General features: G+C 44.4%; 1 protein-coding gene across 1 annotated transcript; it reads left to right on the forward strand.

The window, feature by feature from the left end:
* The first annotated feature begins 120 nt into the window (after positions 1-120).
* On the forward strand, positions 121-27,866 carry tmem110l (transmembrane protein 110, like). The gene is made up of 8 exons (XM_015962184.3): positions 121-531; positions 11,824-11,872; positions 12,036-12,131; positions 14,793-14,914; positions 19,941-20,053; positions 23,841-23,924; positions 23,991-24,122; positions 27,535-27,866. Exons 1-8 carry the CDS (start codon positions 348-350, stop codon positions 27,646-27,648), a joined length of 894 nt encoding a protein of 297 aa, XP_015817670.3. The 5' UTR covers positions 121-347; the 3' UTR covers positions 27,649-27,866.
* Positions 27,867-27,980: the final 114 nt, after the last annotated feature.

The following is a 27,980-nucleotide window of genomic DNA, read 5'->3' on the forward strand; positions in this document are numbered from 1 at the left end:
TAAATAACAATTTTGAGTACCTGTCCACTGTAGTGACCGTTATGCATCAAAGGGTTAAATGTCTTTGAGCACATTTACTCTTTTATTTTGAAAGACGCTTACCGGAAGCGGAATGATTTATTTGGTTGCGCTTCTTTGCGGACCTTGTTTTTGTTGTTTTCTGCGTGGATGTGAGTCAGATCACTTATGCTTTGTTTGCATTAGCATCGCGGGATGTCGCCACCGGAAACACGCAGAGAAAAATCACATTTTTAAGCCTTAAATCGATTTTAGGTTGTTTGTTTTTCTGTGGGAAGAAGAGGCGAAGCACCTTTTGTTTGTTTTTTCCTCCCCACCAGCGCGTCATCATGGACATGTACGGCTACGGCGGGACGTTCCTGGTGAAACGGTTCACGGCTCCGGTGGAAGTCGTGAACATGTCTGAAATCAGCAAGGCGAGCCCTCACGGCTGTGATGGCGGAGCTCTAACGGACCGGTTCGGGGTTCTCATCCAGGCACTCCTGGCTGTCGTCGCGTTCAGCACGCTGATGCGTGAGTACTCTCTCAGCTTTTGCGTTTGTCGGGAGAAAATGCGTTAATGTCGCTTTAAAAATGTCCACGTGGCGTTTGGTTAACGCTTGTTTTTGTGGAAACTAAGCTGGAGTCAAAAATGCGTTTTATTATTATTTTGTTTATGTTAGCCACATGCTAATGTTACTAAACCCTTTAAAGAGGTAAACTGGTTAAGGGTTTTCGGTGGACCGATACCGATTTTTTTTTTAGAAATTAGATTATTGAAGTCCCGTTTTAGTTTTGTTCGAAGGCTCCTCCCCTTCCGGTCGGCTCACGGTCCTGAAACTTCAGAGTACATTCTGGAAACTTACTGGGAGATAATATCGCCCAGTCCTTTCCGCTTTTATGTCTCCATACAGGAGGTGGAGCGGGTTGTCCAGTAATCGGAAGGTTGCTGGTTCGATCCCAGCTCTGACCAGATAATACTGCTGTTGTGTCCTTGGGCAAGACACTTAACCCACCTTACCTGGTGGTGGTGGTCGGAGGGGCCGGTGGCGCCAGTGCTTGGCAGCCCTGCCTCTGTCAGTGCCTCTGTAGCTACATCGTAGCTCATCCCCACCAGCGTGTGAATGGGTGAATGACTGATTGTGTTGTGAAGCGCCTTGGGGGGTTGTAGAACCCTGAGAAGGCGCTACACAAACACCGGCCATTTACCGTAGAAAATCAGTCCTCTCAGGACTTTGCACAGACACCAGCACATCGCGACTGCTTCGTTAGTGAGTGATGTCACTGATCAGTGCCAAAACCATCCAGTAACATGAACAACATTTAAAGTTTCTGTTTGTTGAAGTACAGCTAAATTTCATCAAGTTGGAGGACGAGAGCAGCTGCATGACGTAAAGTCTGGCATTCGATGACCAGAAGAAAGCTCGGCTGTTAGCGACGCTACGTGGGACAGCAAAGTCCCGTGAATCAGGTTGTTGTGGGGGACTTCTGCCGTGTCGGGAGTTTAGTGACAGCGATTTAAAGAAACGTGATTGGTGCTTTATTTTCTTGTGCTTTCGTTCTGCTTCACAAGCAAATCCTCTAATTTTTTTTCAAATCCTGCTGAGTTACAACCAATCAGCGTGGGTTAACCAGAGCTCTTCTCAGAGACTCCACCGGGCCATGCCGAGTGCCTACCCCTGCTAGGCCTGCCGGCTGAGGTGGAGACACGCACAGGCCCTGAGGTTTCGACAGTGGAAACACGTCTGTACTTCAACTTAAATGATTAATAATTGTGTGTTTCGACTATGTCTTGTCGTCTAATCTGAGATTTATTAGCGTGTTGGTGATCAAAGCGACTACGGACCAGACTGAGAAGCAGGAGAGCTGGGGGCGGTTCCAGGAAGCGAGCTATTACCAAAACCAGGCTGTAGCCGCCCCTAAATCGGTTCTACGAACGTGGCTAGCCTAAAAGCCCCCCCAGTCACCATGGTAACACGTGATGGAGAACAAACCTGCTTCGTGGCAGGCTAGCAGCTAGGCTAACTGACGCTTTTTGAATAGGATTGGATGATACAAGTGACGTCACCCTTTTCTTGTCGGTGGTTGGCGGCTACGAGGTGGTGAATTAGTGCCCCCGCTGGCCCACAACGGTAGCAGCAGCTGCAGCTTTGGTCTTGACAGCGAAATTATTAATAAATGTGGAGTTTAAACTTTAAAATTAGAGTTCTAATTGGGTTTACATCGTAACATCGTTGCATTTAATCCTCATTTGCAGCCAGGAGCACTTCAGTCAACTGATGTTGCTCCTGATCAGAATCAGAACCAGAAGGTTTTATTGCCATGTGCGCCAGAATCACATTAGGAAACTGCTGCGGTGCTTGATGCAAGAAAAAAATAAATGATAAGCAAGATTAGAATTAAGAAATAAACACAACGAAATGATAATAATATAGGGAGGCAATAATTAGAGAAGCAGCTACTTTACACAAGTCAGTGTAGGTACTAGTCAGAGCGAGTCAGTTCAGGTGCAAACACAACACCGGGTCATGTGACTGAAACAAAGCAGCTGGAGTGGCCAGGTCTACGGTTGTCATGATGAGTCCGACCACAGAGGGGAAGAAACTGTTTTTGAGGCGAGAGTTTTACACAAAACTTAAATGAACTTTTGCCACCTGTCAAAAACACATCTTTGAAACTTGTGGACATCAAACATTAAATCACACGTGTCAAACGGGATCAGAAAATAACGTTTGTCTTTCCATTCTTTTTCTTTTTGACACCCAGGACAGGACAGGAAGTAGATGGGCGTGGCTTAGGCTCCCCATAGGACTAGCGCCCCGATACTTCTACATGGAGCTGCATGGTGGAACGGTTCTAGCACTGTTTCCTGGCAGCAAAGTCACAGGTTCACACCCGGTCTGGTGTCTTCCTGCATGGAGTTGGCGTGCTCTTCCCATGTGTGTCTGGGCTTTCTCCAACTGGAGGTGATTGTCCCTGTGTGTGAGAGAGTGTTTGGCTGTGATGGGCTGGAGACCTGGGTGCCACCTACCCAATGAATACTGGAGTTAGACACTAGATCCCCCCCCGCCCTAGTGGGAGAAACCCGTTAAGGAGATGAATGAATGAGTGAGTGAGTATTATCTACTAGAGCAAAGCTAATCAGACCTGGTTGGCCACTGCCCTGCGTGTTTTAGCTGTTTCCCTTCTCATTCTGTGATTAAATCATCCATCAGCAGGTCAATGTTCCTCAGAAGCCTGTTAATCAGCCGTTGTTGGAACCAGGGTTGAACATCTCAGTACTAGATACTATCAGAGTGCTGGAGGTGTACAAAGAGTTCAAAATGTGAACAACTTAACATTTGAACCACAGCCTTAGGCTACAGATTTGTGGCTTTGGTATTTCTTTGAGTCGTGGAAGCGGAGCTGAGAAGGAATGGAGGTGGTTTCCAGACACATTCCAGATCTCAGAGATGATCTGTATGGCGCGGTATGGGGGCCAAAATTAAGACTACTGCCCAGCAGCAGGAGGCTATATAAAATCTGAAGCAAACTACCGACCTGATTAATGATAAGCTGGCGCCGGTAACTGAGCGGGTGTAACGGAATCAAAGTGATGTAACTATCTAAGGTTGTATTTTAATACACTGTTAGTAGTTCACTTTTTATAAACAGAAGAATAGGCTGTTTTTATCATCAGGGAGTTTAATTAAACACTCTGTATTGACTTTGAGACAAGAAAAGAGAGAGATATGAGATCGTTTGAAAATCTTTAATTTCTGAATTATAAATTCTAAACAATCTACCAGGACTACTCTGTGATGGATGAGGATGGATTCGGATGTTGTGTTGGTGCGTGTGTGTGTGTGTGTGTGTGTGTCTGGTTCAGATTCTCTAGGATGACGTAATCGAATCTGGTCGTCGTTATTATGACTAGATATCACGAGGCTTATAAAGTGATGACATGAGCCGCTATTTTGCCGTGTACGTACCCAGTGGGGTCTCCCAAGTAGATCAGGAATTGCCAGGTCTGGAAACCTCGGATGTACGATGGAGCTGTCGGTGCAGCGGTCACAACGTTTCAAAACCCGTCTGGAGGGTCGGCCCGGTACGATTCAGCAGCGTCAGCAGTTGCTCTTATTTTTGAAAGGACGTCGTCTGGTTGTTAAACGACGAAAATCTCCCATTTCACAGTTCTTAGTTTAAAGAAAACGCATCCGGCCAGGCTGCGCTTGTCTTTAGGATGATGGTGAATAGAACTGAAGTCAAAATGGAACTGAATCATAAAACTGAAAACTTACCAAAAACCTCTCTTCTCAAAGCAAAACATGTGCGTCATCAAATGTGTCTGGAGTTTACTGTGGGCAGATGTGTGTGGGTGTGTGTGAATGTTTGTGTGCTTGAGTGTGAAGGTCAGTACCACACATTCAACATTATCTACTTAAGTGTGGATTCATTAATCCATTATAATTACCCCAAAGCATACTAGTCATTCATTTGATTAAACACATTTATAATGAGCAAAATGATAATGGTTATTTTAACATTAAAATCACGAAAAAGAAGTTTAAACTTTATGTTTTGACTTGGTCTGGGTACAACTCATGTAAACACATCTTCTGGTAAACTGCAGGTGGCAGATGTTATGGTTTCCTCCCAGACTCGCTGGCGTTCAGGTCTTAATCTGTGGGTGAAAGTTCTCAGCGACCCAGCTATGACCCAGCTGCGTCCAACACCACCATTGTGACAGAAAACTCATATTTCCTCACGTTACACGGGTGGCGCTGCTTACTGAGGAATGGCAACTTTACCGGTGTTACTACTAGATACGCTAGGGACTAGCAGCCCTCGGCTGGTCATTGACTGGTTCAAACACTCCCTCTGCTGTCTATTAGCATGGATAGGCTAGCGTTAGCCTGGACGGGCTGGTGTTAGCATTGGAGAGGCTAGCCATTAGCATGCCTAGGCTGGCCACTAGCTGGATTTCCTACCCCCTTGACGGACTTTAAGCATGGATAGGCTGGCATTAGCATCGGAGAGGCTAGCCATTAGCATGTCTCGGAGAGTCCCTTACTCTACTAGATGCGTTTTTTTTTTACTTTTATTAAACGGATGACATACTATGAGACCTACAATCACAGTTGTTCCTTTGACAGAACGCGTTATACACATTAACTTTAAGCATATTGTAAAGCTGACAGCCTGTTAGCATTGATTAGGTGCTGCGTTAACTCCATTTTGCTCTTAATTACAGGTTGATGGTTTTTTCTTTTTATATAGCTTGGTTTTCTTGCACATATCAGAGAAAAAGCCAGCGTTAACTAGTTAGTACTTTTCATCTTTGGATTTTAAATCCTTTGTATTCAATTACAGGTTAATAGTTATTTAAATTGTGATGTCATCTTTATTAAAACTATAAAATGTGTACAAAAAACCCCACATCTAGTAGAGTAAGTGACTCTCCGAGACATGCTAATGGCTAGCCTCTCCGAAGCTAACGCCAGCCTATCCATGCTAATGGTCTGTCAAGGAGGTAGGAAATCCAGTTAGTGGCATGCCTAGGCATGCTAATGGCTAGCCTCGCTGATGCTAACACCAGCCCGTCCAGGCTAACGCTAGCCTATCCATGCTAATAGACAGCAGAGGGAGTGTGTGAACCAGCCAATGACCAGCCGAGGGCTGCTAGTCCCTAGCGTATCTAGTAGTAACGACGGTAAAGGTGCTATTTCTCAGTAAGCAGCGCCAGCCTCTCAGTTACCGGCGCCAGCTTATCATTAATCAGGTCGGTAGTTTGCTTCAGAATTTATATAGCCTCCTGCTGCTGGGCAGTAGTCTTAATTTTGGCCCCCATACCGCGCCATAGATCTGTGACTCTTTTGAGAGGAAAATAAATTTTTCACCAGAGGCCCAGTGACTCGCCTGAACAAACTCAGAACCTCAAACCTTTTAAAATGTAATTTGAAAAGCTAGAGGCTAAATTAAACTCAGTCTGGTGGTGATTCTTTTACAAAATGATAAAAAGAACTGAGATGGTTTGGTCCATTTTTCAGTCAGTCTGTGCGTGTCTGACTTCAATTTGAGCCACTGCTGCAGACTTCTTCTGGCTCTTTCTAGGTGAGTAACGTCTCTAGACTTCCCCTCTCACCATTTCAGGCTGCCTGCTAACCTTTAGACCGAGGTTATCGCTGACGGGAATGCTTTGAGACACATAATAATCCTGCTTCTGACCCTTTTTGGACAAATCTGGTCCCTGTCTAATGCTTCCGTGATGCCCTGTAGGTCCAGCTTCGTGATACGGAGTCAAAACTTTCTGATCCATGCAGAATAAAAACCTAAAACTCTGCTACTGGTTGTTAATTTTACTACAACTCGAGGTTCTCTTGCAGTAAACGAAAGATTTGCTGCTGTTCAGTGATCTCGTCTCGTCTCGTCTTCCTCCGCTTATCCGGGTCCGGGTCGCGGGGGCAGCATCCCAACTAGGGAGCTCCAGGCCGTCCTCTCCCCGGCCTTGTCCACCAGCTCCTCCGGCAGGACCCCAAGGCGTTCCCGGACCAGATTGGAGATGTAACCTCTCCAACGTGTCCTGGGTCGACCCGGGGGCCTTCTGCCGGCAGGACATGCCCGAAACACCTCCCCGGGGAGGCGTCCAGGAGGCATCCTGACCAGATGCCCAAACCACCTCAACTGGCTCCTTTCGATCCGGATGAGCAGCGGTTCTACTCCGAGTCCCTCCCGAATGTCCGAGCTCCTCACCCTATCTCTAAGGCTGAGCCCGGCCACCCTACGGAGGAAACTCATTTCGGCCGCTTGTATCCGCGATCTCGTTCTTTCGGTCATTACCCAAAGCTCATGACCATAGGTGAGGATTGGGACGTAGATCGACCGGTAAATCGAGAGCCTGGCTTTCTGGCTCAGCTCCCTCTTCCCCACGACAGATCGGCTCAGCGTCCGCATCACTGCAGACGCCGAACCAATCCGCCTGTCGATCTCCCGATCCCTCCTACCCTCACTCGTGAACAAGACCCCGAGATACTTAAACTCCTCCACTTGAGGTAGGACCTCTCCCCCGACCCGGAGGTGGCAAGCCACCCTTTTCCGGTCGAGAACCATGGTCTCAGATTTGGAGGTGCTGATCCTCATCCCAGCCGCTTCACATTCGGCCTCGAACCTACCCAGCAAGAGCTGAAGGTCAGGGCTGGATGAAGCTAGGAGGACCACATCATCCGCAAAAAGCAGAGACGAGATTCTCCTGCCACCAAACTCGACACACTCCACACCACGGCTGTGCCTAGAAATTCTGTCCATAAAAGTGATGAACAGAACCAGTGACAAAGGGCAGCCCTGGCGGAGTCCAACCCTCACTGGGAACAGGTCCGACTTACTACCGGCTATGCGGACCAAACTCACGCTCCTCTGGTAAAGGGACTGAATGGCCCTTAACAGAAAGCCACCCACCCCATACTCCTGGAGCGTCCCCCACAGGGTGCCCCTGGGGACACGGTCATAAGCCTTCTCCAAATCCACAAAGCACATGTGGATTGGTTGGGCAAACTCCCATGCCCCCTCCATCACCCTTGCAAGGGTATAGAGCTGGTCCACAGTTCCACGGCCAGGACGAAAACCACATTGCTCCTCCTCTATCTGAGATTCAACTATCGATCGGACCCTCCTCTCCAGTACCTTGGAGTAGACCTTTCCAGGGAGGCTGAGGAGTGTGATCCCCCTATAGTTGGAACACACCCTCAGGTCACCCTTCTTAAAGATGGGGACCACCACCCCGGTCTGCCACTCCCTAGGAACTGCCCCCGATGACCACGCAATGTTGTAGAGACGTGTCAACCATGACAGCCCTACAACATCCATAGCCTTGAGATACCCAGGACGAACCTCATCCGCCCCCGGGGCTCCGCCGCTGTGTAGTTGTTTGACTACCTCAGCAACTTCTGCCCCCGAGATCGGACAGTCCATCCCCAGGCCTCCCAGCTCTGGTTCCTCCTCGGAATGCGCATTGGTGGGATTGAGGAGCTCCTCAAAGTATTCCTTCCACCGTCCGACTATAGCCTCAGTTGACATCAGCAGCTCCCCATCCCCACTGTAAACAGTAGGGCTGGGGGTAAACGATTATTTTTAAAACGATTATTCTGACGATTATTTTATCGAATAGTCGACTATTCTAATGACTATTTAGAAAATTAATCTAATGATTATTTTTCTATTGCACAATTAACAAAAACCAGAAAATCTCAAATAAATTCCTCAAAAAAATTGATAAATTCTTACTGTAAGAGAATAAACACTACAGGCCTTCCATTTTGTATAACACTGCGTTTATTGTGTTGCGGTTGGTTATGTTCTGGTGACGTGTAGAACTTGGGAGTGTAGGCTGCTGCCTGAGAGGTGGTAGAAGATGGAGTGTCTCCATGCTGCTTTGTTTTGGTCACTTATGTGCGTGAGGCGAGTGGTCTTACGGGTTAAACCAAACTCAGGTGATATTTTACACTAAACCGAAAACCCACAACACTCTAAATGTAATAAAAGGGAGATCTACACCACAAAAAAGATGAACTCTAAACAAAAACGTAACAGCTTATCCCAACGCAAGAAGCTGTTAGCGAAGATGCTAACAGTAGCTTTACCAACGTTAAGTTCAAGTTACCAAGTTTAAATAAACCAAAAACACCCAGCAGCAAACAGACCAGCATGGAGGAGAGACTGCTACCACCAAAACAGCTCTCCTCATGTCTGAAAGAAGCTCCTTAATGAAGGGAGAAGCGCTCCCGGTGATTTTCTACATCTGCGATAGAGACGAAGCAGCGCATCTGACCCCGGAAGTTGTTGTCCGTTGCCGGGAGACGAAGGGGCAAAACAGGAAAATAATCTAGTAGTGGACGGACGTTGTTCCGGGTCTTCGGTATTTGGCGGAGATTTTAGTGAAGGCGGAGAAGAGGGCGAACTACAGGAAAAACAGGCAGATTCCTCCTCTATTTACAAACTCCTGGGGATGCAACAAGTGGGCGCGGTGCGTCGACTTCCGGATCTGACGTCGACAAATTTTTAGAATCGAGCCGTCGACTTCGTCGAGGCTTCGCTACAGCCCTAGTAAACAGTGTGAGCGAGTTGCTGCCTTCCTCTCCTGAGGCGCCGGACAGTTTGCCAGAACCTCTTTGGAGCCGATCGATAGTCTTTCTCCATGGCCTCACCAAACTCCTCCCACGCCCGAGATTTTGCCTCGGCAACTGCCACTGCTGCACCCCGCTTGGCTATCCGGTACCTGTCTGCTGCCTCCGGAGACCCACAGACCAGCCCCGCCCTGTAGGCCTCCTTCTTCAGCCTGACGGCTCCCCGAACCTCTGGTGTCCACCAGCGGGTACGGGGGTTGCCACCACGACTGGCACCGGCCACCTTACGACCACAGCTAGCAACAGCTGCCTCGACAATCGCAGAGTGGAACAAGGCCCACTCGGACTCAATGTCCCCCACTGCTCTCGGGACGTGGTCAAAGCTCTGCCGGAGGTGGGAGTTGAAGACCGTCTTGGCAGGTTCTTCTGCCAGGCGTTCCCAGCAGACCCTCACTATGCGTTTGGGTCTGCCAGGTCTACGCGGCATGTTCCCTTGCCATCTGATCCAACTCACCACCAGGTGGTGATCAGTTGACAGCTCCGCCCCTCTCTTCACTCGGGTGTCCAAAACATACGGCCTCAGGTCAGATGATACGACTACAAAATATATCATCGACCTGTGACCTAGGCTGCCCTGGTACCAAGTGTACCGGTGGGCATCCTTATGTTCGAACATGGTGTTCGTTATGGCCAAACTGCGGCTTGCACAGAAGTCCAATAACAAAACACCGCTCGAGTTCAGATTAGGTGGGCCGTTCCTCCCAATCACACCCCTCCAGGTCAAGCTGTCATTGCCCACGTGAGCATTGAAGTCCCCCAGCAGGACAATGGAGTCCCCTGATGGAGCACTATCTAGCACTCGTCCCAGGTACTCCAAAAAGGGTGGGTACTCTGAACTGATATTTGGCCCATAAGCACAAACAAAAGTCAGGACCCGTTCCCCGACCCGAAGGCGCAAGGAAGCTACCCTCTTGTCCCCCGGGGTAAACCCCAACACACAGGCAGAGTCTCAGTGATTTATTCTTTAATTGGTGTGATTTTGGGGGCTTTAAAAAGAAACTTGCTGTTAGAATCCTGCCAGAGAGCTACGTTGTGGATTTACTTGATCCCAGCGCTGATTCTGTGGCAGCTGACTAGGAGGACGTTGAGCATTTTTGGCTTCACGGGAATTGTTTCATATCCACTCGTCACTTAAAGAGCAAGTCACCCCCATATCAACTTATTTTGCTGTTAAACTATATAAATGCGTGTCTAATCGTGCTGCAGACATGTGTAGTCAACAGTTTTGCACTTTAGTGCATTTTAGTTCAAATTTAAATTTTCTGCCTAAAAGTGTCAGTGTTGTGCCGTTTTCAGGTAAAAACTCTGCCATCGCTATTGGCTAAGAGGTACCCCAGAACATTAGCTGGTACCATAGGATGTCACAATGTCGTTGTGAGCCTGTGTGTGTGTATTTGTTAGCGGCTCCGCCCTCTTGGTCTGCTAGGCAACAGCATTTGTTGCATTTTTCAAACAGGAAGTGGGAGCAGAGTAAGAATCTGGTAGGGGGTGACTTGGGCCTAGTCCACACGTAGCCGGGTTTTTTTAAAACGAATATCCACCCCTCTAAAAACTTGCATCCACACCACCTCGTTTAAAAAAATAAACTCTGTCCACACGTACCCGGATAAATACGTTGTTAAGGACATGCCAGACCTGTAGGCGGCAGTACTTCCCCCGTTCTTAACCTCGTCCTTCGTCTGTGGTCTTCCACAAGGAGCAGTAATTCCGCTTGCAAAAACAAACGAGCAAAAAGCGCTTGGACAATTGATAAAGCGAGCGCAGCTCTGAGGGCATCCATGCTGTCGGCTAGTGTAAACACAGGTCGCACACGTGATGTCAGCATTTTTTAGTCGCGGAAAGTGACGTTGCGGACCTTAAAACTCCGGTTTTGTCCGTCCACACGCAGACACCCAAAACGGAGAAAACGCAGATCTTCACTTTGGCCGGAGTTTTTAAAAAGATCCGTTTTCGTGTGAAAAAACTCAGTTTTCGTGTGGATGACAGGCCAAAACGTAGAAAAATATCTACGTTTTGGCAGATCCCCGGCTACGTGTGGACAGGGCCTTGCTCTTTAAAGGCCTGAGGAGCATTTGTTTTACCAAATGCGTTATGAATTGTGTACTGAGGCATCCATATTGCATTGTAGGAGTCAGAATTTATGCATCTTCTGTGACATGATTTCACTTTTGTGTTGACATGTGACCAAATAACCAGAGTGGTTCAAAGGCTGATGCAGTGATGGGGATTTCATCATCTAATCAGTGCAGAGGAAACTTTAGCTGCAAAAATCAAAAAGGCCTTGAGCTCCAAACTCCACTGGGTTAATTATTAGCTGAAAAATCAATAAATGTTCCTCTCTCTGTTGCTCAAAATGCTCACCAGGGTTGTTTTTCAATGTTGACTTGAAGATTGATGTGCAGCGGAGCGTTTTAGAGCTCTGTGGCTGTGGTGAGAGTGGGGGAACGCTAAATCGTAGCTGAATAATAAAATAAAACATTGTTCAGGCGCCTGATCCTGCTTCGGCCTGATGAACAGACTTCTGCTCGTGTCCAGGCTGCTCAGGATAAACGAAGCATTGTGTCAGAATGAAACCACGGCCATATGTCTGCGAGGCATGTGTCCTCCGTCTCCTGGTGTTATTCGGAGGTCAAGCATGTCACAGTTTCACACCGCTGTTGTTTTTCAGTGAAACGGTTCCGGGAGCCTGTGGGAATCCGACGACCGTGGAGGATCTGGTCAGAACCTTTTCCTTGTCTCTCACTGTCCTGTCCTTCACCCTTTCTGTTTACCATCCTGCTAGGAAATGTATTGATCAAAAGATCAAAATGGTCAGACTGTGACTCTTGGCTTAAATGTGATGCAGCGCAAGAGCAAAGTCACATTTGTGTCTTTTTGCAGGTTTTTTGACACATCCAAACAGGCCATTGGTGCTCTGTTTATCCACTTTGCTAATGTCTTCCTGTCCACGCTCACCAAAGAGGACCCGTGCTCTCTGTGAGTAACATCCCATAATAAGATGCATCATTTCTGTCGCCACGTAACTTAACCCTTGACTTTACTATACACGTGAGTCGTTAGAGGACAAAAACGTCCGCTTGTAAAAGTGGCGATCAAAAATGTGTACATTCATAATTTATCTTGCTTTTTCTCATAGATCTGGTAAACGACGTCAGCCCTGGTCCAACATTTATAAAATCATTTTGAGGCTTTTAACCCTTGAAAAGCCAGCTTGAATACTCAAAGTAACTGCTGTAATTTTTTTTTTAGTTTAGTTTATTTCAAACAAAGAAAACATACATAATTTTTTTTAAAATACCACAAACAGAAAAAATACATATCATCATCCCTTCTTCTCTGTTTGAAAAGGAGTAGGCTGAAGTGGGAACTTATGTGTCCCTACCCCTTTATACAAGTAAGTTTTACTTGTTTACTAAATCTAACACAAAACCTTCATTAAAACAAACAAAATGGTACAAGTCACCGAAAAAAAACCACCAAAAACCACCAAACCATATGGAAAAAAAACAAAAAAAGAAAAAAAACATCTTTTTACAATTGATACAATTTACTTTTCCTTAGAATAAAGGACACCCACATAAATCATCGAATATGTTTTTATAATTCATTTTAAACACATTTATATTTGTACTTACTTTGATTTCTTCTTCTAAATTGTTCCATAATTTAACCCCTTTTATTGTGATACACATCTGTTTTAATGTTGTTCTAAACTTATGGATCTTTAAGTTTAGTGTCCCTCTCAGGTTATATCCTCCTTCTCTCTCTGTGAACAGTTTCTGTATTTTATCAGGCATTAACTTATTTCTTACTTTATACATTATTTGTGCTGTTTTGTATTTAACCAAGTCCTGGAACGTCATTGTCCACGTTTTAATAAAAAGTTCATTTGTGTGATCCAAATATCCTGCATTTGTTATTAATCTGATAGCCCTTTTCTGCATTGTCGTTATTGTTTGTAAACGACAATAACAATTTATGGGGACCCCCCCCCTGAAAAAAAAGTGTTATTTTCCCAAAAAACTACTTTTTCTTCCTGGGGGATTTATCAGTTTTGGTCATTTTATGAAATATCTAAAAATTGAAAAAATTTGCATCAACAGATTGATCTTAGCGGACAAAACCGTCCCGTCGACTTCCATTCAAACCACAGGTTTTGATGCTGTAACATCTGCAACACATAATCATGCTTTCTGTGATGTCAGGGCTTCATTTTGGAGAAAAGTAGTCAAATTCAGTCATTTCTCCATATGTGGCCCAGGCGAGAAATGGGCTCGAGACACGGGAGGCGACAAATGACCGCGATCAGCAAAATTTGTCGCTGTCGCTTTTATTACCGACCCGCGCCGTCGACGCGTTCTGTTCCATGGCGAAATCGAATCTTCCGTTGTTTTGATTGGCTGTCAGGTTGGAGGGAATTAAGGTTATTTAAGCGGTTCAGAGTTAAAAAGCGGCAGATATGATGTTTCACAAGGTGCTGCTAGAGTTTTGTGAAATCTTACTTCTGATTTTACTGTATAAAAAAACCAGAGAATGGGTTAATCCCATATTACAAACCAGAGAAAGAAACATACATACAATATCTCTATATTCTTTGGTAGAAATATAGTACAGTTCTGGGAAATCCGTTGTCGGTGCAGGATCGGCTCGGGGTCCTTCGACTGCCGATGACGTCAAAGTAGTTGATTGGCTGAACATGAAGCTTACGGAAGTGACGTTATCACGTTATGATTTTGATTGGTCAGAACAAATTTGCGGTCGTAGTCTTAGCGGTTGTAGTCCTGTAGTCCAAAAATCAACACTTATCGGAGAAAATATGTTTGAATTTCTAAAGGAAATGTAAAATATAAGCAAATGATAAACGGTGACCCTCAAAAGCTCTTGATGTTGATGAAATGGGGCAAAATAAAATATAAGAACTTTATTGAAAGACACCAAGCAACATTTAGAGTCAAATAATGTATTTAGATAACAACTAAGGAAATATACAGACGAACTCCACATTAATACAAACAGATGTGGCCTCCCGTGTGTCGAGCCCAGTCTACACATTTCTTTAGATCTGCTGTTTGTATTGAATATATATAAAAATTCTAATTGTTTTTGTTTTCTACACTTTGAAGTTCAGTAAGAGAGCCAAACTGTGTTTTATCAACTTATCAGAGGTCAGGTTGACCTTTTGAATTCAATACAAACGGCAGAAGCTCTAAAGGAATGTGTAGACTTTCTCGCCTGGGCCACATATGGAGAATTGACAGAGTTTGGTGGTGAACAGCAAAAATCCTAAATTTGACTACTTTTCTCCAAAATGAAACCCGAATATCACAGAAAGCATGGTTATTTGTTGCAGATGTTACAGGATCAAAAACTGTGGTTTGAATGGAAGTCAATGGGGCATTTTTGCCCGCTAAATATTCAAGTGTATATTGTTTTTTTTTTCATTGTGATCCCTTGGTCTATTTTCAAAATTCCAATTTGATTTTCAAAATTTGTCCAGAGAGAGGTTTTGTGACAACATTTTGTACCATATGCACAAACAATGGTGAAATGGCGTCCAAAAGAAAAGCAAAAAACTGCCCAAATGGACTAAAATGAGCCTAATGACGCCTGAAGGTTAAGATCTGCTTCTTTTCCCAGTTATCTGATGAATTTCCTGCTGGACGCAACGCTGGGAATGCTGGCAATCTGGCTGGCTGTGAAGTTGGTGTCCAGGCTGGTGGAGTACAAGCAGTGGACTCTGCTCGTGTTCGGAGAATATGGTGAATAACTTTTGTTTTTAGCGGATCTTTTATTTTCTTCTCATTTTTAAATACAGGAAAAGCCAGATGAGTCAACTGTGAATTAATGATAAAGAAGCAGGAGATATAGTTTTGACGTCTGCCACTAGAGGGTGGTGTAGACCAATCATGAGCAAGTAGGAGAACCAGCAACTCCAGCAGGAGCCAGAGGAGCAGTCCCAGTGGCTTTAGTTAATTATTACACTTCACTCCCTTTACAGCCTTTTTCTTTTTGCATGACTTCATTGTGTGATGAGAACAAGCTGTGAGGCTGATTGCATCATTTCTATTCGAAAGAAACATGAATTTAGGTTTAAAACAGACTCTAATCAAGAACTGGTACTGAAGTTTATCCAACCTACATTATTAAAATTGTACTAATGATTTAAGTTGGATGAACTTAATTAAATTGCTTGTTACCAATTGAAGCAATTTTTTAAAGTTGGATCCACTTTTTCTTTTTACAGTGATTTTATGTCTAAAATGTCTTTTATTTTATAGTGAGTGACTAATTCAATAGATACATTTCACAAATTTAAACAAGGATTGTCCAGAAAATCAGAAGTTCTTAGATCACATTTGGGTATGCCCAAATTTTAAAAAGCCAGAAAGCCCATGGCCCTGCACATAACACCACAGCCTCCAGAAGTGAGAAGTTAAAGAGGGACTGCACACCATCAGAAAACGTAACTCCACCCCTAGTCAAGAATTGAAAAATGCTATGAAAGTGGGCGTCGCCAGGAGGCACAGAGTGGCATGGCCAAGTGTGGGGATTTCCATTCTGGGAGGGAGGGGCAGTGGGAGGCAAGGGCGACAGTTTGTTTTCAGAATTGCTGGGGACAATAACCATACACTTGAGTGGGGTTTAAAAATTGCTGGGGACAATAAAGTAGGCTAGCACAGGGGTCGGCACCCCGCGGCTCTGGAGCCGCATGCGGCTCTTCCATCCATCTGATGCGGCTCTCTGTGCTTGTAAAATAATGAATGGCTATTTAAATAAAATGCTTTATATTTTACTGCATTAATTTTACATCTGTATGCCAATTCTAAATGTAAAGATTGTCTGCGTAAACCTGAACAGGTCCAACCCGGGCTTACTGTGAGACCGGGTTGGCGCGTCACGCTTGTGCGTAATCATATAGGCGCATTCTGAGCTGAAGAGGATGTGAGATTCTGGGATTCTCCTCAGACGGCTCCTGGATGTGTCGCCACATTGGAGACAGGAACAAGCGCTATTCAGCCAAAGTTTCATAATCAGGGAACATTTTCTAAGTGACAAGTCTCTCTGAGCGACAGGGTTTGGAAAACACTCGCTTCAGTGGGAGGAACCTTCCACATGCGCTCTGGTTCTCTGGGGTTAGTTTTATTGTTTCTCTTTGCAACAATCTTCACAGGAAGGCAAAACAGTTAAACGGCAGGTCACAGATATTTCCATTCGACTGTTTATTTTGACAGATGAACTCAAGGATGTTGGCTGGTTTGAAAGAATTACCCCGACGCACACTGATGCACATGGATGAGCTGACATTTTAATCGTTAATGCACATCGCGGAGGTAAAATATTCCCATCAGAACATCAGAGCTTTATACTGGACATGTGTTCAGCGCGGCTCGGAGCGCCCACGGTGGACAGTGAGCTGAAGATCTGGGGTTCGCAGCGCAGTGCAGAACCACATGCGACAAGATTTCCTCCCACTGAAGCGGTCTGGAAACCCTGTCTCTCTGAGGGATGTGTCACTTGGAAAAATGTTCTTTTCATGAAATTATGAAACTTTGGCTGAACAGCGCTTGTTCCCGTCTCTAATATGGAGACGCATGACGCGTAGAGACATTTGATTACGCACAAAGTTCGTGTGGAGCAGAAGCGGTCGGGCCACGGCAGGTGAAACGTTCCTAGCCTACATGAAGTGGAACTGTTTAATTGTAACATTAATATGTTACACGCTGGTCTGGTTGGTTAGACCAGTGTTTGAAGTGGAAAACAAACAAACACACACACACACACACACACACACACACACACACACCAATTAAAATAATGCTGATAGCGTGGACTAGAAGACAGGTGATGGTTCACGTGTTTAAATGATGATCAGGCTGCTGTAAAATGTAATCTCCATCCACATCCAGACACAATTATCCTCTATTCTTTCTCTATTTGCTCTGCTCTTGTCTGGGCCGATCAGCTGATGGTGCGCGCGACGCGCCTAACTAGCGGCTGATGCACAGTTTACGCATTTGGAGAGGTGGGCTGGATGCTTTGCGTTTACTGGAAGATGGTCCACTTAACGCACGGGTGTAGACTACATATTAATGACGAATGAATGTAAATTAAATTGTGAGTTTTTACTTCATATTTTATAAATAAAAATGACGGGGGAACACATTTATGACGTCTTTTTAAACTAAATTTTCTAGCGCGACCTGCCTGCTTCACTTAAGTCACTGCTTATTAAGGTCCGTCTAAAATTACTGTGGGAAATGGGTAATAATGGCTCTTTGATGGGAACAGGTTGCCGACCCCTGGTATAAGATCTGAGCTGGTAAAACAAAAATCCTCATCTGCAGGCGTTTTTGAAAGTGGGGGGACACAGCTGCCAATCACAAATTTTGTCCCCGGCGTCCCCGGTTAAAATGACGCCTATGGTGGGAGGAGACTGTACTGATGACGTGAAATTGTTCCAGCCCCAGCCAGTCACAAGTTTAAAATGCAGTAGCTGCTGTTCTGCCACAGGGGGCAGCACTGAGACGTTTTTAGACCTAGATTCTAGATTTAATCGAGTTTACACAAACATGTCAAAAAGTGCACAGAAGCAGAAAGACTGCATTTGTAAAGACCCAATTGTTCAGTTGATTAGTAAAAAAAAATATTATTTTGGGCTTTAGTTACTCTTTAAGAAAATAAAAGCATGCTTACAAAGCCAGGGGTGCCTCCAGAAAATTTTGATAAGGGTGGCCAGATGGGGCCAAAGACATTTTTGGGGTGGCACGCCAAATTGGTCCTTGTGGTAACTCTGGGAGAGTTTAGTCTGTGGCGATGTATTGCATTGCTTCTTTATTGGCTTTTATTTAAAAAAAGAAAGTATTTATCCAAAACATTTTACAAACAAGCATTTCAGAAAAATACATTTCAGTTACTTCAAATTTTATTTTAAAATGTATCTTTTTAGGTTAATTCACCTGTTGCTGATGTTGTGTTCACAAAAAAACAATGGAGATAAAAACTTCTTAAATGGTAAAAGGCAGAAACATGTAATTTTTTATTCTGATTATTTCTTTACTCATGAATTGTATTATTTTTATTTTGCTTTACAATTATGTCTTGAATAAATAAGATCAATTTATGGTTTGACTGAACATTAATGTCGTTTATTAACACTGGCTTTTCCTGCGGAGGGGGGGCAGCAATTTTCTAGGGGTGGCCATGGCCACCCCGTGGGAGCGCCTTTGTGCAAAGCAGATTGTGAGAAAATAATTAGAATCCGTTTTTCCAATTTTATATTCATGAAGATTATTTGGAACCAAAATGAAACCGTTTCATTATGTGTCTGATTCTGTCCCATAAACGTCTTCAGTGACAAAGTTAATTGGCATTCGTGGAACAGCTTTAGAGTGGTTCCGCTCCTTTTTCAATGGCAGATGTTTTAATGTTGCCCTGGGGAACTGCGCCTCTAGAGTGGCACCTCTTTTTTTGTGGGGTTCCCCAGGGGTCCGTTTTAGGTCCGCTTCTTTTTAATCTATATATTTTACCTTTGGCAGCCATTTTTAGAAAATTCCGGGTAAATTTTCATCTCTACGCTGACGATTGTCAGCTTTATATGGCCCTAAAATCTGCTGACCCTGTGCAACCACTGACTGACTTCCTGAGTGAAGTCAGTTCCTGGCTCTCGGCTAAGTTTCTCCATCTTAACAGCTCCAAACTGGAGGCTATTCTCTTTTCCCCCTGCTCCCCCTCTGCTGTGGAGCCATCTCTGCCCCGCTCATTGTCAGTTTTGGTGAAGACGACAATTACAAATTTGGGGGTCACTCTGGACACTTTTTAAAAAATGGATGCACAGATAAATCAGGTAGTCAGGTCGTGTTTCTATCATCTTTGCCGGCTGGCCAAATTAAAATCTGTCCTGAACAAAAAAGATCTTCAGTCAGTTTTTCATGCTTTTGTAACGTCAAGTCTGGACTATGCCAACTCTCTCTTATATGGTGTTCCCTCCTCTTCAGTGGTACGCCTCCAGTTGGTTCAGAATGCTGCCACAAGGTTTCTTACGAGCATAGACCGACGGCAGCATATCACCCCTGTGTTGACACATTTACACTGGCTTCCAGTTCGGTTTCGGATTAAGTTCAAAATTCTCCTGTTGGTTTACAAATCTATCCATGAAATGGCCCCCTCCTATAAGGCACATCTTTTGAGTCCCAGTGTTCCGGCGCGAACCCTGAGGTCCTCTGACCCGCACCTTCTGCTTGTCCCTCCTGCCCTCTATATGGCCCGTGGCGAACGGGCTTTTTCAGTTTGTGAGCCTAAACTTTGGAACCAACTCCCCCTGACGGTCCGACTTGCCCCCTCCCTTCACACTTTTAAAGTACGTTTGAAGACATATTTCTATTCCCTGGCCTTCCCGACTGAGACTGTTTAACCCTTGTGCTTTCCTGTTTTTTTAATAGTTTTTATTTGTTTTATTTGTTTTGGTGACGTATTGTCTTGTACAGCACTTTGGTTGGCTTTGTCGCCGTTTAAATGTGCTTTATAAATAAAGGTTGATGATGATGATGAAATCAAAATAATGTAGTAATTCATTTATCTCTGAAGAACAGATGTTCTTATGAATTAAATCTGGTAGCAACAGTTTCTTAATCTTAATAAATAATAAAAATGTCAGCAATGAAATTAACAGCACCACAGAAAGTGACTTTCAGTTTAAAAGCTGCTACACAGAGCAGAAATTTAGTAGAACTGCACCAAAGTCTCAGCTGGTTGACTCATTCTGTTTTTGCCTGATTTTGCTGCCAGGTGACCCCCCCCAGGCTGCAGCGTGGCTGGGCCAGTGTGGCGTTTACTTGCTCGTCATGGTGCTGGAGAAAGGTGTGATCAGCCTGGTGCTGCTCATCCCTGGCTGGTCTAAAGTAAGAACAGTTTGTTACGTGTAGATTTGGTTTTGTTTTCCATCGACGGCCCAAGGAAATCCTGAAAGTTTTAACATTCCGTCTCAGGAAAAATTTCCATTTTTCTGAAAAGTTTTGGACATAAAGTATTGAACGAGTTGGATTGTAATCAGGGAGGGAGAAGTGGAGAGATTGTGGGCGTTTCTCATTGTCAAGGCGCCTGGCCTTGCGAGGCGATGTCTTGCGAGGCCAGGCGCCTTGCGTACGAGGACACGGTCCTTCCTTGATCAAAGAAAACGGTTAAATGGAACAGACTTGCATCACATGACCGCTGCTTCCACGGCGGTCACGTAACGTCACGCGACACGGGAGACAACGTTATATTTTATACGTATTAGTTTTAATATAAATATATAATGAGCCTTTAACTTTATAAATTGTGTATATGTTTATTAAATTAAATATATAAGTGAGTTAGTACCCACTAGCCACTGAAGCTGCAACTAACCAACCATAGATAACTTCTTTGGATCTAAAAAAAAACATTTTAAATTAGTTGACTTACTTTTAAACTTGAAATTTGTCCCCGAAGTAGCTGCCGGCGTCTGATCCGGACCAGTGTTGCCAACTTAGCGACTTTGTCGCCATTTCTAACGACTTTTCAGACCCCTTAACAACTTTTTTTTTTTTTCCAAAAAAGCGCCTAGCAACAAATCTGGCGACATTTCTGACCCCCCTCAGCTATTTTGACTACAACTTTGTAGCCAACAGATTAGCGAGACATCTGAAGCGACAGGACCGTCCTTCCTTCCAGAGGATCCGAAAGAAAATGATCTGCGCATGTGCGTGCAGCATGATCACGCTACCCCCGTTGACCAATCAAACCTTTTGTGGGTTTTCACAAGTCCATTATTTGAGATAGCCACCGGAGCTACATAAAGGAGAGGGTGCTCGCTGCAGAACTACAAAGGCGGAGCTGCACCATAAGGTGGAGCTGCACCAGAGTCAGCCCCGCCCATTCACGCAAACTCAGCCTAGCCCACTGACTTCCGTTTTTGTTTTCAACTTTATGCAAACTGACCTGACCCACATGAATTACGGCTGTTACTAGTTTACAGTCGTTAATGCTATGTTCTATGCTCCAATTAAACAAGATAAATATAACTTGCTACATGACAAAGCCTGAATATATCTCGAAATAAAAAGGTTTCTCTTAGCGAATATCTGCCTACAGCCGCTCTAACAAAACTTATGCACAACAGCATGTACCACTACCATGTGGTTTCTGGTAGTCCAGTGGCAAGATTGTCTAACCTAAGTTTTGCTCTCCCCTCAGCTGATGCTGGTTCGATTCTCGGTGGGGTCGGCAACAATCTATTTAGCCAGCTGAAACATTTAATTTGTTCATATTTTAGTTGTAATGCTTATTTTCAGAAAAATATTTATGTCTCTACAAGTTCTTTGAATTTGGTCGTTCCTAAACAGCATTTTAGTTGAAACTCTGCTCACAGATGGACTCACACTGGCTAAATAAACGAATGAATAAATAAAAAAACACATTAGTCATTATATGTTAAATGGCATACCAATAAATTGTTGTAAACATAGTACTGGCAAGTGTAGTTAGAAATGAGGAAAATAGATTATAGAATATTTCCACTGCTGGGATGCAAACCTGCACAAAACTGCATGTCAACCTGACACCATCACCACTACACCACCACATTTGATAAAAACTTAGGTGGCGTTACATTTGATTATGCTATTTGGTGTGTCTTTGTAGATGGGATGTACGATTTTTCTGGCGGTGTCTCAGTAGAAGTCATTTCAGAAATATTTTGTCAGAAAATTCACAGAATATCCAGATTTGAGAACCAAGACCAGACCCGCTTCGGGGGAGGAGACCAAATTGAAGCTGAGATGGGAAGAAAATGCATGAATGAGGCCAAAAATGGCTTTGGCGTGTTTCTTATGAGGAAATGACAATATAACATGATTAACAGTTCCAAAAGTTAGATTTTTAATTATATGGAACCTTTACAAAAACTGTTCAATTCACTTCTCAACTCCATCCTCAATCTTGCATTTTTTAGCTATAGTACCCTCTTTGGTTCCAGAATGCTATCAAGTCTGACAACTGGAAGGAATTGGACTGACTCTGATAGAATGGGCGGGGCTGACTCTGGTGCAGCTCCGCCTTCTGGTGCAGCTCCGCCTTTGTGGTTCTGCAGCGAGCACCACTTGACATAAAGGGCGACCGCCCCATCTGCCATCCTGCCGCATTTCAGCAGCTGCGCTAGGCTGGCACCAGCGTCGCACTCACACATGGCTTCTCGCATCACTTGTGGTGCATTCAAGGAACATTGGAACTCTATGATGAGTTCAATAACGTAGCACATTTAAAACTTTTATAAAAAACAGAATAATACTGTAAGTCATTGGCAGGTCATTGGCAGTTTGCATGTAACGTTTCTGAATACTAAATACGGCCTGCTGCTTTTTACACAAAAGTACTAAAAACAACAAAACCAAACAAAACCAATATATATATATATATATATATATATATATATATATATATATATATATATATATATATTATCTGTTAGGTCAATATATAGCACTGAATCACAACAGAAGAATACATCTCAAGGCACTTGAAAACTACAAGAGAAAATTCATTTGAATTCAGTCATACATACATTCCTATCAGTTTAATATTTTTGTGTTTAAGAGTTCCATTCTCTTCAGACAAAATATAAATATTCCTTCCATTTTTTGTGCCATCTTTCCTTGATGTTTTAAAGGCTGCTGTTTTGTAATCTATGTTTTTTTTTTATTTTAATAAAATATAAAAAAATAAATTAAATAATTTTTTAAAATAAAATCACGCGGGTTTTAATTGATTTACTCTACAAGACCGGTGACGTCATGACGCAAACGTGGTGACATCATCACGCAAACCAGATGACGTCATTGTGTTGTAAGCAAATTAGCCCGTGATGTCATCTGGCGACTTTTGGGGGGAACTTCAGCTACTTTCAGTCAAAAACAGTTGGCAACATTCGATCCGCCGTTCTTTAGAAAATACCGCGGGGTATTCTGGGTAATTTTTGACCAAAGCTACGCTACAAGACACCTCCCGTGTATCCTTGCTCCGCTAGCTAAACGGCTAACAAACGGAGAACATGCCTCGGTAGAATCTGAACATTGGAACACGTCTTGGCGGCTCCCGATGACGTATCTCCTTGGCAACCGGGGCGGGGCCAAGACATCAATCATCATCCTTGGCATTGAGAAACATCCCGTATTTCAGGTCGGGTGTGTCCAAAGTGCAGGCTGGTGACCATTCATGGCCCTCAGAGGGATTTTGTGCTGCCCACTCTTACATTTCTCAAACGATGAGCTTTATTTTTTTAGCACGTTGATGTAAGTTGACACATTCTAACATTCTTATATTCAGGTTTTCTAATACATCCATTTTGGACATATTTTGAAGAATACAAATAGAAAAAACCACAAGAAAATAACTTAAACTTGTTAAATCAAAATAACAACAAAAAAAATAAACATTTTCGCTCACTGCTAGGACTACTGACGATTTTGGCCCTTGTCTTGAAAAGTTTGGACACTCCTGACCGAAAGATTTATAAAACAAAGCGCGTATATTTTCCTTTTTTTGTGTTTATGTCATTTTTCTCTGGATTTGAAGGGGACTCACACACCAGTGCTGTGATTGGTGTTAGATCAACAATAAAACATCTTTATAAGTCATTAGATCTGTTGTTATGTTTGTGTTCTGGTTCAGCTGCAGGAGGTGTTGCTAAGCTACATCGCTAACCCTCAGCTGGAGCTGGCGCTGGTCATGCTCATCGTGCCCTTCATAGTCAACGTAAGTTTCACTTCACCGGTGAGGAGGAAAGTGCGAGCTCTCCTAGTAAATTACCTTTCTGTTTAGTCCATTATGTTCTGGGTGGTGGACAGCCTGACGATGAGGAAACACAAGACGATGAAGAGCCTGGACGACTCCTGTGACAGCTCTGGGGGGAAGGATGACTCCCTGCTGGGGGGGAGCAGTGAGGAGTCACGGGTGAGAGTCAAATACATGTTTTTGCAGCACCAACTGGTTCCAGTTGAAGACATTTTCAGAACTGCAGCACTTATTCGTTTGAGTTTGTGTAATATTCAGGATGGAGGGGCTATGGAGATGGAGATCTATGGGGGCCAAAATTAAGACAACTGCCCAGCAGCAGGAGGCTATATAAATTCTGAAGCAAACTACCGACCTGATTAATGATAAGCTGGCGCCGGTAACTGAGAGGCTGGCGCTGCTTACTGAGGAATAGCATCTTTACCGGCGTTACTACTAGATACGCTAGGGACTAGCAGCCCTCGGCTGGTCATTGGCTGGTTCACACACTCCCTCTGCTGTCTATTAGCATGGATAGGCTAGCGTTAGCCTGGACGGGCTGGTGTTAGCATTGGCGAGGCTAGCCATTAGCGTGCCTAGGCATACCACTAGCTGGATTTCCTACCCCCTTGACAGACCATTAGCATGGATAGGCTGGCGTTAGCTTCGGAGAGGCTAGCCATTAGCATGTCTCGGAGAGTCACTTACTCTACTAGATGTGGGGTTTTTTTTTTGTACATATTATATAGTTTTAATAAAGATGACATCACAATTTAAATAACTATTAACCTGTAATTGAATACAAAGGATTTTAAGTCCAAAGATGAAAAGTACTAACTAGTTAACTCTGGCTTTTTCTCTGATATGTGCAAGAAAACCAAACTACATAAAAAGAAAACGCCATCAACCTGTAATTAAGAGCAAAATGGAGTTAACGCAGCACCTAATCAATGCTAACAGGCTGTCAGCTTTACAATATGCTTAAAGTTAATGTGTAAAACAACGCATTCTGTCAAAGGAACAACTGTGATTGTAGGTCTCATAGTATGTCATCCGTTTAATAAAAGTAAAAAAAAAAACGCAGCTAGTAGAGTAAGGGACTCTCCGAGACATGCTAATGGCTAGCCTCTCCGATGCTAATGCCAGCCTATCCATGCTTAAAGTCCGTCAAGGGGGTAGGAAATCCAGCTAGTGGCCAGCCTAGGCATGCTAATGGCTAGCCTCTCCAATGCTAACACCAGCCCGTCCAGGCTAACGCTAGCCTATCCATGCTAATAGACAGCAGAGGGAGTGTGTGAACCAGTCAATGACCAGCCGAGGGCTGCTAGTCCCTAGTGTATCTAGTAGTAACACCGGTAAAGGTGCTACTTCTCAGTAAGCAGCACCAGCCCCTTCGTTACCGGCGCCAGCTTATCATTAATCAGGTCGGTAGTTTGCTTCAGAATTTATATAGCCTCCTGCTACTGGGCAGTAGTCTTAATTTTGGCCCCCATGCCGCGCCGTAGCGCTGAAGCACAGCAGAGAGGGAGGGCACCAGCCAATTTAACCTAAATGAATGTTTAAGTTGACCTTTGTTCCTAGCATGACCTTCCTGTGCTGTATAGTCAGGCGTGTTGGTCCTGGAAATGACTTGAGGATTAGTTTTTGTGAAGATTTAAATGAAAAAAGCTTTTTGCCACCGGTTATGCCGCCCTTCAAAGCTGCTGGGAACGGTCCGAAGGTCTTTGTTCCAACACTTTGTTTCTTTACCAAGTGACGCTGGTGTCTCATTTAAGTTGAAGAGGTGATGCATCAAAGTAATACCGAACACCGTGATTACCTCACTCACAAATGGACCGTGAATAATCTCCATCTTTGTGTGTTTTGGTTCAAATCTGTGTTTTGAAATGTAATCAAAGGCCTCTTTATGCCATGTTCCAGTTCTGCATTCAAGCTGCTTCCACACAGAAGCCCATATCGTTTGCCATCACCCCCTCTTGGGAAAGTTTGAATTCAGACTCGTCTGTGGTTGGCTGTCGGTGTCCGTGACCTTTGTCTGCTGTTAGATTAGTGTTTTTCTCCTCCCTCCTTTCTTTCCTTTCTCCTGGTTGTCTGCCAGACGACCATAAATCAGGCCTTCATCCCCAGAATAAAAGTGACATTTAGGATTTGTTACCACACGCTGATGTTATGGAGAGCGTGGAGGAGGACTGTAGCTAGTTGGGCATTCACTTGGATTCGAGCCTCGAGTGGGAGTGGCGGCCGGAGCTGCTTATGTGGGAAAACAGAACTTTTCTGAGGAAGTTTTAAGGGATTAAATTCAACATTTTACCATAAAAACGTTTCTGTTGATGTTGCTGCAGTTAGTTTCTTTGTTTAGTTGTTTTATTCAAGCTGTGTGACAATGCCTCCATCACTACGATCAACAGAAATGTTTAAACTGTTGCCGGTGGCTCATTGGTGTCACCATGGTAACCGCCGGTGGCTCATTAAAGGTCATCGTGGCAGTAAAAAAAAGTAGTAGTTAAAAAGTCTCACAGGAAGTCGTGAGTCTGACAACTTGCAGTTTAGATTATCTTTCAGAAGAATTTTAGGACTCTATTCCACATTATTATGGCAAAATGACACAAAACAACCGTTGTTGCATCAGTAGTTGGTGAGAGCAAACCAGATTAATAACATGTGACTAATAACCGCCTCGGCCGAGCAGCTTCTAGATTTTTATTTCACTGAGAATCAGAGTTTAATGGTAACAAGGTCAGGATGAGGTGAGACGCAGATTCAAAAAGCCAAAATAATGTTTTTATTATCGGGGTGACGGTGGCGGAAGGTTGCAGGTTCGAGTCCCGGTCAGTCTGATGCTGTTGTTGTGTCCTTGGGCAAGACACTCCACCCAGCTTGCCTGCTGTTGCTGGTCAGCGGGACCTGTGGCGCCTGCGTACAGCAGCCTCAGTGCACCCCAGGGCAGCGGTGGCAACGTTGTAGCTCCAGCGTGTGCGTGTGTGTGTGTGTGTGTGTGCGTGTGCGTGTGTGTGTGCGCGTGTGCGTGTGTGTGTGTGCGCGTGCGCGTGTGCGTGTGTGTGTGTGTGTGTGAGTGTGTGTGTGTGTGTGAGTGTGTGAGTGTGTGTGTGAGTGATTGGTCGTGTTATAAAGTGTCTTGGGGGGTGCTAGGACTCTAGAAAATGCTATATCTGATAGGTCATTCACCATTTAGTGCAGAAAGTTATTGTGAGCGTGCACAAAGTAGTTTCAGATATTCTGTCCACAAGGGGGCGCCAAAAGCAGTTTTATAATAATCTACTGTGGAAGAAGTTTTTAAAAATCAAAGTCGAGCTTGGTGTGGACCAGACAGAACTAAACATCTGGTGCCTGTGCGGGTGGGAGCCACACAGCTTTTCTGGTAGCATGGCGGGTGTATTAGCATGTAGCGTTTAGCTGTTATGTAGACAGAGAGGAAGAAGAAGTTTTTCTACAACGTCTGGAGTCGAGCTCCAAAGAGGCTGGAGATGAACGGACCCACAGTCCCTCTCCTCCAGGCCAGGAATGCAGAGCTGACAACTGCAGGTGAGGTTTCTCCCAAATACCAGATAACTAAGAGAATCCGTCTCCCCAGGTGTTGTTGGCGGTCGAGTCGGACCCCGAGGAGGAATCGGACCAGGAGGACGAGACGCGCATCCGCGTTCAGTATTCAGGCGGACCGCTGAGGCCGAGCTGGGTGGTGGTGTAAACCCCGGTGGACCTGGTCTTCCACCCATCCACCTGCTCTCTGCACGTCTTTCACCTCCGACGAAAACTGGCGGAGGCCGAATGCACCGAGAGTTCCACAAACACGTTTATCTTCTTGCCTCCTTCCTCCGTTTTGATGCAAGGAAACATCAGAACGTGAAGTTTGTGTGGAAAGGAAATCTAAAATGATTTCCTCTGGGATGTTTTTGGGTGCTGAGGCATTTTTATCTTGGGTCAGATTCCCAGTAGAGTCAAATATAACACAAGTATTAAAAAGTGCTCTTTAACGGTTGATCTGTGGACATATAACCACTCCGACGGCGCCTTTAAAAG

This window comes from Nothobranchius furzeri, chromosome 1 (assembly GCF_043380555.1).
Source record: "Nothobranchius furzeri strain GRZ-AD chromosome 1, NfurGRZ-RIMD1, whole genome shotgun sequence".
Classification (NCBI taxonomy): domain Eukaryota; kingdom Metazoa; phylum Chordata; class Actinopteri; order Cyprinodontiformes; family Nothobranchiidae; genus Nothobranchius; species Nothobranchius furzeri.